Below are 10,000 nucleotides of genomic sequence, written 5' to 3'. Positions count from 1 at the left end.
GAGAGGGGTTATAGACTATGTGAGAGGTTATAGACTATGTGAGAGGTTATAGACTATGTGAGAGGTTATAGACTATGTGAGAGGTTATAGACTATGTGAGAGGTTATAGACTATGTGAGAGGGGTTATAGACTATGTGAGAGGTTATAGACTATGTGAGAGGTTATAATATGTGAGAGTTATAGACTATGTGAGAGGTTATAGACTATGTGAGAGGCTATAGACTATGTGAGAGGCTATAGACTATGTGAGAGGTTATAGACTATGTGAGAGGTTATAGACTATGTGAGAGGTTATAGACTATGTGAGAGGGTTATAGACTATGTGAGAGGTTATAGACTATGTGAGAGGTTATAAACTATGTGAGAGGTTATAGACTATGTGAGAGGTTATAGACTATGTGAGAGGTTATAGACTATGTGAGAGGTTATAGACTATGTGAAAGGCTATAGACTATGTGAGAGGTTATAGACTATGTGAGAGGTTATAGACTATGTGAGAGGTTATAGACTATGTGAGAGGTTATAGACTATGTGAGAGGGGTTATAGACTATGTGAGAGGTTATAGACTATGTGAGAGGGGTTATAGACTATGTGAGAGGTTATAGACTATGTGAGAGGTTATAGACTATGTGAGAGGTTATAGACTATGTGAGAGGTTATAGACTATGTGAGAGGTTATAGACTATGTGAGAGGTTAAAGACTATGTGAGAGGTTATAGACTATGTGAGAGGTTATAGACTATGTGAGAGTTATAGACTATGTGAGAGGTTATAGACTATGTGAGAGGTTATAGACTATGTGAGAGGTTATAGACTATGTGAGAGGCTATAGACTATGTGAGAGGTTATAGACTATGTGAGAGGTTATAGACTATGTGAGAGGTTATAGACTATGTGAGAGGTTATAGACTATGTGAGAGGTTAAAGACTATGTGAGAGGTTATAGACTATGTGAGAGGTTATAGACTATGTGAGAGGTTATAGACTATGTGAGAGATTATAGACTATGTGAGAGGTTATAGACTATGTGAGAGGTTATAGACTATGTGAGAGGTTATAGACTATGTGAGAGGCTATAGACTATGTGAGAGGTTATAGACTATGTGAGAGGTTACAGACTATGTGAGAGGTTATAGACTATGTGAGAGGTTATAGACTATGTGAGAGGTTATAGACTATGTGAGAGATTATAGACTATGTGAGAGGTTATAGACTATGTGAGAGGTTATAGACTATGTGAGAGGTTATAGACTATGTGAGAGGTTATAGACTATGTGAGAGGTTATAGTCTATGTGAGAGGTTATAGACTATGTGAGAGGTTGTAGACTATGTGAGAGGTTATAGACTATGTGAGAGGTTATAGACTATGTGAGAGGTTATAGACTATGTGAGAGGTTATAGACTATGTGAGAGGTTATAGACTATGTGAGAGGTTATAGACTATGTGAGAGGTTATAGACTATGTGAGAGGTTATAGACTATGTGAGAGGTTATAGACTATGTGAGAGGTTATAGACTATGTGAGAGGTTATAGACTATGTGAGAGGTTATAGACTATGTGAGAGGTTATAGACTATGTGAGAGGTTACAGACCCACAGTCGGTATCCAGGTGTCAGTCAGGCTCCTGTTCCATTGAACCCATCTGAACAGTACAGCTCCCTTGACGTGCCATCGTCCTCTTTTAACCACTTCACCAAGTCTTTCCCAAAACATTACACTACTGTTCTGGTCCTCCGTTATATTTATTTTCAACTATCCACTTCACAGCTTTGCTCTGATTGAATTCAAGTCTGTCGTGGTTCTGTCTGTCTAAGTGGTGTGTATCTGGGCCATTACAGTTATTATATTATTATATATAGTTATTAGCTATAGCTGAGGCTGAGGCTCCGGCACTAACAACAGATAGAAAATGATGACAGAAAAACCTTCACTGTAGCCTATAGATATGACCTGTTTTCTCTTTATTCAACCTGCCCACCACTCACCCGCTCTTCATCCACACAATATTCCATGAAGCTAAACCCGCCCGCCTCGCGGATATAAACCGCGGGGGACATAACCGCTGGGGACTGTCGGTTACGAGTCAACCAGCGCATCACTAGTGTGTGTGTTTGTATGTGTGTGTGTGTGTACCTGCAACCCAGGGTTTCCTTGCTGCCCGGATGCTCCCATCTCCCCCGGAGGTCCCTGTAGACAGAGGAAATGACATCATAGACACCACTCTTCCAGTTGATGTAAACACAGGGTTCTAGAGTGAATAGTTGGGGTTCTAGAACGTCTCAGTCGTCACACTCACCAAGTTTCCCTTAGAACCTTGGATTCCATCCACTCCTCGGATTCCCTGAAGAGGGGGAGACAGGCCAGAGAGGGGGAGACAGGCCAGAGAGGGGGGAAGAGGGGGAGACAGGCCAGAGAGGGGGAGACAGGCCAGAGAGGGGGAGACAGGCCAGAGAGGGGGAGACAGGCCAGAGAGGGGGAGACAGGCCAGAGAGGGGGGAAGAGGGGGAGACAGGCCAGAGAGGGGGGAAGAGGGGGAGACGGCCAGAGAGGGGGAGACAGGCCAGAGAGGGGGAGACAGGCCAGAGAGGGGGGAAGAGGGGGAGACAGGCCAGAGAGGGGGAGACAGGCCAGAGAGGGGGAGACAGGCCAGAAAGGGGGAGATTGGGGAGGGAGGAAAGAGAAGGGGAGAAAAAGGAGAGAGGGGATAGGGGAAACAGGGGAAAGAGGAGAGAGGGACAACTGTCAATCAACCAAAAAAGTTGGAAGAAGAGATACTGAAGAGAGATAGATTGTCATTAGTGTTGTCTGTCCAGTAAACATTCAGGTATCAGACCAGGCTGTGAGGCTGTAGCTAACTGAGGGAGCTGGCAGGGCTTCCTTCCACCAGGAAACAACAGCTTTATAGATGCAGTAAACATTCAGGTATCAGACCAAGCTGTGAGGCCTTCAGGCATTGAAGTTGTTCTGCTAGGTGTGTGTGTGTGTGTGTGTGTGTGTGGTTAGAACAGGTGTAACCAACATGTAACACCCGCAGGTCACAGACTACATGTTGAAAGGTGTTATATTGGCAGACAGACAGAAGCGAATGTCTTCTAATCTGATAAAGATGTTAACATGTTTAATGTGATGTTAATGTAACGTCAACATATGTATCATTACCATAACATAGTTTGTTAGCAGCAGGTGGAGACAGGTTGGAGTTGAGGTCAGGGTTCATGTTTTAATGAGACCTGGAGCAACAACCATAAAGCCTTTATTTTTTATTTTTACCTTTATTTAACCAGGCAAGTCAGTTAAGAACACATTATTATTTTCAATGACGGCCTGGGAACAGTGGGTTTAACTGCCTGTTCAGGGGCAGAACGACAGATTTGTACCTTGTCAGCTCAGGGGTTTGAACTCGCAACCTTCCGGTTACTAGTCCAACGCTCTAACCACTAGGCTACCCTAGGCCTACAGTATAGTAAGGATGAAGTCTGTAGGTCTACAGTATAGTAAGGATGAAGTCTTTAGGTCTACAGTATAGTAAGGATGACGTCTTTAGGTCTACAGTATAGTAAGGATGAAGTCTTTATGTCTACAGTATAGTAAGGATGACGTCTTTAGGTCTACAGTATAGTAAGGATGAAGTCTTTATGTCTACAGTATAGTAAGGATGAGGTCTTTAGGTCTACAGTATAGTAAGGATGAGGTCTTTAGGTCTACAGTATAGTAAGGATGAAGTCTTTAGGTCTACAGTATATTAAGGATGAAGTCTATATGTCTACAGTATTGTAAGGATGAAGTCTGTAGGTCTACAGTATAGTAAGGATGAAGTCTTTAGGTCTACAGTATAGTAAGGATGAAGTCTTTAGGTCTACAGTATAGTAAGGATGAAGTCTTTAGGTCTACAGTATAGTAAGGATGAAGTCTTTAGGTCTACAGTATAGTAAGGATGAAGTCTTTAGGTCTACAGTATAGTAAGGATGAAGTCTGTAGGTCTACAGTATAGTAAGGATGAAGTCTTTAGGTCTACAGTATAGTAAGGATGAAGTCTTTAGGTCTACAGTATAGTAAGGATGAAGCCTGTAGGTCTACAGTATAGTAAGGATGAAGTCTTTATGTCTACAGTATAGTAAGGATGAAGTCTTTAGGTCTACAGTATAGTAAGGATGAAGTCTGTAGGTTTACAGTATAGTAAGGATGAAGGCTGTAGGTCTACAGTATAGTAAGGATGAAGGCTGTAGGTCTACAGTATAGTAAGGATGAAGTCTGTAGGTCTACAGTATAGTAAGGATGAAGTCTTTATGTCTACAGTATAGTAAGGATGAAGTCTTTATGTCTACAGTATAGTAAGGATGAAGTCTGTAGGTCTACAGTATAGTGAGGATGAAGGCTGTAGGTCTACAGTATAGTAAGGATGAAGTCTTTATGTCTACAGTATAGTAAGGATGAAATCTGTAGGTCTACAGTATAGTAAGGATGAAGTCTGTAGGTCTACAGTATAGTAAGGATGAAGTCTGTAGGTCTACAGTATAGTAAGGATGAAGTCGTTTTCTGCGTCCCAAACTGCAGAGTGCATTCACTTTGACCAAGGTCCAGAAGGCACCAAATAGGGAATTGGGTGCCATTTGGGACGATATCTATTTTCTCAGGCTTGGATGAGGACTAGGATGAGGGGGAAATGCTGGAGATAGGGTCAGACTGGTTACGGTCAGAGATTGGGTCAAAGGTGAAAGGTCATACTCACAGGCTGACCTGTAGGGCCAGTGTGACCTCTGGGTCCGTTCAACCCTCTGGAACCCTGGAGGTCAAAGATCAAAGGTTTTACGATCACACAGCAATCAACTATAAACCAATCAATAGTCAATTTCCAGTGTGTGCGTCTGCGAGCGTGAACACTCACAGCATCACCTGGCTGTCCTCTTGGTCCTGGTTGTCCTTCTGAACCCTAACACACACATACAGTACATAAACACACACACACACATGTTAATATGTAGAACACACACACACACATGTTAATATGTAGAACACTCACACATGTTAATATGTAGAACACTCACACATGTTAATATGTAGAACACATACACACATGTTAATATGTAGAACACACACACACATGTTAATATGTAGAACACACACACACACGTTGATATGTAAAACACACACGTTGATATGTAAAACACATACACACACGTTAATATGTAAAACACACACACACGTTGATATGTAGAACACACACACACACACGTTGATATGTAAAACACACACACACGTTGATATGTAAAACACACACGTTGATATGTAAAACACACACGTTGATATGTAAAACACACACACACGTTGATATGTAAAACACACACACACACGTTAATATGTAAAACACACACACACGTTGATATGTAAAACACACACACACACACGTTGATATGTAAAACACACACACACACGTTGATATGTAAAACACACACACACGTTGATATGTAAAAACACACACGTTGATATGTAAAACACACACGTTGATATGTAAAACACACACACACGTTGATATGTAAAACACACACACACACGTTGATATGTAAAACACACACACATACACGTTGATATGTAAAACACACACACACGTTAATATGTAAAACACACACACGTAATATGTAAAACACACACACACACACATGTTAATATGTAGAACACACACACACACATGTTGATATGTAAAACACACACACACACACACGTTAATATGTAAAACACACACACACACGTTGATATGTAAAACACACACAACACACACGTTGATATGTAAAACACACACACACACATGTTGATATGTAAAACACACACACACGTTGATATGTAAAACACACACACACACACGTTAATATGTCAAACACACACACACACACATGTTAATACGTAGAACACACACACACAGATGTTAATATGTAGAACACACACACACACGTTGATATGTAAAACACACACGTTGATATGTAAAACACATACACACACGTTAATATGTAAAACACACACACACGTTGATATGTAGAACACACACACACACACGTTGATATGTAAAACACACACACACGTTGATATGTAAAACACACACGTTGATATGTAAAACACACACGTTGATATGTAAAACACACACACACGTTGATATGTAAAACACACACACACACGTTAATATGTAAAACACACACACACGTTGATATGTAAAACACACACACACACACGTTGATATGTAAAACACACACACACACGTTGATATGTAGAACACACACACACGTTGATATGTAGAACACACACGTTGATATGTAAAACACACACACACACGTTGATATGTAAAACACACACACACACGTTAATATGTAAAACACACACACACGTTGATATGTAAAACACACACACACACGTTGATATGTAAAACACACACACACATTGATATGTAAAACACACACACACGTTGATATGTAAAACACATACACACACAAATGTCTTACCCTCTCTCCCTGACAGCCCAAGAGTACCGTGGGGGCCTGGTTTTCCTATCTCCCCCTGAGAGGCCGAGAGAGAGGGGGGGGGGAGAGAGAGAGAGAGAACACATTACATACACAGGACAGAATAATCATGACAGTCACGTTATCAAAGATAGAAAGTTGAAACAGACAGTTACTCACCCTGTGTCCCTTGTGTCCTGGGAGACCTGGCAAGCCATCAAATCCCCTGTCACCCTGAGAGAGAGAGAGAGAGAGAGAGAGAGAGAGAGAGAGAGAGAGAGAGAGAGAGAGAGAGAGAGAACAGAAAGACAGAGAGAACAGAGAGATCAGAGAGAACAGAGAGAGAGAGAGAAAGAGAGAGAGAGAGAGGAGAGAGAGAGAGAGAGAGAGAGAGAGAGAGAGAGAGAGAGAGAGAGAGAAAAGAGAGAGAACAGAGAGAGAAAACAGAGAACAGAGAGAGAGAACAGAGAGAGAAAAGAGAGAGAACAGAGAGAGAAAACAGAGAACAGAGAGAGAACAGAGAGAACAGAGAGAAAGAGAGAACAGAGAGAAAGAGAGAACAGAGAGAAAGAGAGAACAGAGAGAACAGAGAGAACAGAGAGAACAGAGAGAACAGAGAGAACAGAGAGAACAGAGAGAACAGAGAGAGAGAACAGAGAGATACAGGGAGAAATAGAGAAAGGAGGGTTATTCCCTCAGACTATCCCGTTCATAGGACCAGTTGCAGAAGTTAGTGAGTTTGAAGGAGAGCTGGATAGGGTTTATATACACTGCTCAAAAAACTAAAGGGAACACTAAAATAACACATCCTAGATCTTAATGAATGAAATATTCTTATTAAATACATTTTTCTTTACATAGTTGAATGTGCTGACAACAAAATCACACAAAAACTATCAATGGAAATCAAATGTATCAACCCATGGAGGTCTGGATTTGGAGTCACACTCAAATTAAAGTGGAAAACCACACTACAGGCTGATCCAACTTTGATGTAATGTCCTTAAAGCAAGTCAAAATGAGGCTCAGTAGTGTGTGTGGCCTCCACGTGCCTGTATGACCTCCTACAAACGCCTGGGAATGCTCCTGATGAGGTGGCGGATGGTCTCCTGAGTGATCTCCTCCCAGACCTAGACTAAAGCATCCGCCAACTCCTGGACAGTCTGTGGAGCAACGTGGCGTTGGTGGATGGAGCGAGACATGATGTCCCAGATGTGCTCAATTGGATTCAGGTCTGGGGAACGGGCGGGCCAGTCCATAGCATCAATGCCTTCCTCTTGCAGGAACTGCTGACACACTCCAGCCACATGAGGTCTAGCATTGCACCAGCATATGGTCTCACAATAGGTCTGAGGATCTCATCTCGGTACCTAATGGCAGTCAGGCTACCTCTAGCGAGCACCTAGAGGGCTGTGCGGCCCCCCAAAGAAATGCCACCCCACACCATGACTGACCCACCGCCAAACCGGTCATGCTGGAGGATGTTGCAGGCAGCAGAACGTTCTCCATGGCGTCTCCAGACTCGTCTGTCACGTCTGTCACATGTGCACAGTGTGAACCTGCTTTCATCTGTGAAGAGCACAGGGCGCCAGTGGCGAATTTGCCAATCTTGGTGTTCTCTGGCAAATGCCAAACGTCCTGCACGGTGTTGGGCTGTAAAGCACCCCCCCCCTCTGTGGACTTCGGGCCCTCGTACCACCCTCATGGAGTCTGTTTCTGACCGTTTGAGCAGACACATGCACATTTGTGGCCTGCTGGAGGTCATTTTGCAGGGCTCTGGCAGTGCTCCTCCTGCTCCTCCTTGCACAATGGTGGAGGTAGTGGTCCTGCTGCTAGGTTGTTGCCCTCCTACGGCCTCCTTCACGTCTCCTGATGTACTGGCCTGTCTCCTGATAGCACCTCCATGCTCTGGACACTACGCTGACAGACACAGCAAACCTTCTTGCCACAGCTCGCATTGATGTGCCATCCTGGATGAGCTGTGTGGGTTGTAGACTCCGTCTCATGCTACCACTAGAGTGAAAGCACCGCCAGCATTCAAAAGTGACCAAAACATCAGCCAGGAAGCATAGGAACTGAGAAGTGGTCTGTGGTCACCACCTGCAGAACCACTCCTTTAATTGGGGGTGTCTTGCTAATTGCCTATAATTTCTAACCTGTTGTCTATTCCATTTGCACAACAGCATGTGAATTTATTGTCAATCAGTGTTGCTTCCTAAGTGGACAGTTTGATTTCACAGAAGTGTGATTGACTTGGAGTTACATTGTGGTGTTTAAGTGTTCCCTTTATTTTTTGAGCAGTGTACATACTGTACAGTCAGCATGGAGAATAAGAGATGGGTTTATCTACATACTGTACAGTCAGCATGGAGAATAAGAGATGGGTTTATCTACATACTGTACAGTCAGCATAGAGAATAAGAGATGGGTTTATATACATACTGTACAGTCAGCATGGAGAATAAGAGATGGGTTTATCTACATACTGTACAGTCAGCATAGAGAATAAGAGATGGGTTTATATACATACTGTACAGTCAGCATAGAGAATAAGAGATGGGTTTATCTACATACTGTAACAGTCAGCATAGAGAATAAGAGATGGGTTTATCTACATACTGTACAGTCAGCATAGAGAAATAAGAGATGGGTTTATATATATACTGTAACAGTCAGCATGGAGAATAAGAGATGGGTTTATATATATACTGTACAGTCAGCAATAGAGAATAAAGATATGGGTTTATATACATACTGTACAGTCAGCATAGAGAATAAGATACAGTAAGCCAATCAGAGTAGGTTCTATCCCTCTCTCACCTTCCCACCGGTCTCACCCGGAGCACCTCTGTTCCCATCCGTCCCAGCTCGACCCTGGAACATACACACACACACAGACACACACAGACAACACAGACACACACAGACACACACACACACACAGACACACACACAGACACACACACAGACACAGACACACAGACACAGACACACAGACACAGACACACAGACACAAACACACACAGACACACACAGACAAGACACACACAGACACACAGACACACACAGACAGACACACACAGACACACAGACACAGACACACACACAGACACACACAGACACACACAGACAGACACACACAGACACACAGACACACAGACACACACAGACACACACACACAGACACACACACACGTTGTGGTGTTGTTTGCATACGAATGTAACGTACTGAAATAGTATTTGAAATGTCCATCTGTACACTGAACTGTCTTGTTAGACAGACAGAGTCTCACCCTCTTCCCTGACTTTCCATTCATCCCTGCTTGGCCCATAATACCTCTAGAACCCTGTGGAGGGAGGGAGAGAGGGGGGGGCGAGAGGGAGAGAGAGAGAGAGAGAGAGAGAGAGAGAGGAGAGAGAGAGAGAGAGAGAGAGAGAGAGAGAGAGAGAGAGAGGGAGAGAGGGAGAGAGTGGGGGGGAGAGGGAGAGAGAGAGAGAGAGAGAGAGAGAG

General features: G+C 43.2%; 1 protein-coding gene across 1 annotated transcript in view; it reads right to left on the bottom strand.

Annotated features, from left to right (window-relative positions):
* The window catches only part of LOC116358831 (collagen alpha-1(XI) chain-like), an 88,365-nt gene that overhangs the window by 38,914 nt on the left and 39,451 nt on the right, over positions 1-10,000 (bottom strand). Inside the window, 8 exon segments of the mRNA XM_031811071.1 lie at positions 2,138-2,191; positions 2,301-2,345; positions 4,734-4,787; positions 4,890-4,934; positions 6,482-6,547; positions 6,670-6,723; positions 9,310-9,363; positions 9,783-9,836. Of these exon segments, the coding sequence (XP_031666931.1) occupies positions 2,138-2,191; positions 2,301-2,345; positions 4,734-4,787; positions 4,890-4,934; positions 6,482-6,547; positions 6,670-6,723; positions 9,310-9,363; positions 9,783-9,836 (426 nt within the window).

This window comes from Oncorhynchus kisutch, unplaced genomic scaffold, assembly GCF_002021735.2.
Source record: "Oncorhynchus kisutch isolate 150728-3 unplaced genomic scaffold, Okis_V2 Okis01b-Okis20b_hom, whole genome shotgun sequence".
Classification (NCBI taxonomy): domain Eukaryota; kingdom Metazoa; phylum Chordata; class Actinopteri; order Salmoniformes; family Salmonidae; genus Oncorhynchus; species Oncorhynchus kisutch.
This window is presented reverse-complemented; position numbering and strand designations above follow the sequence as displayed.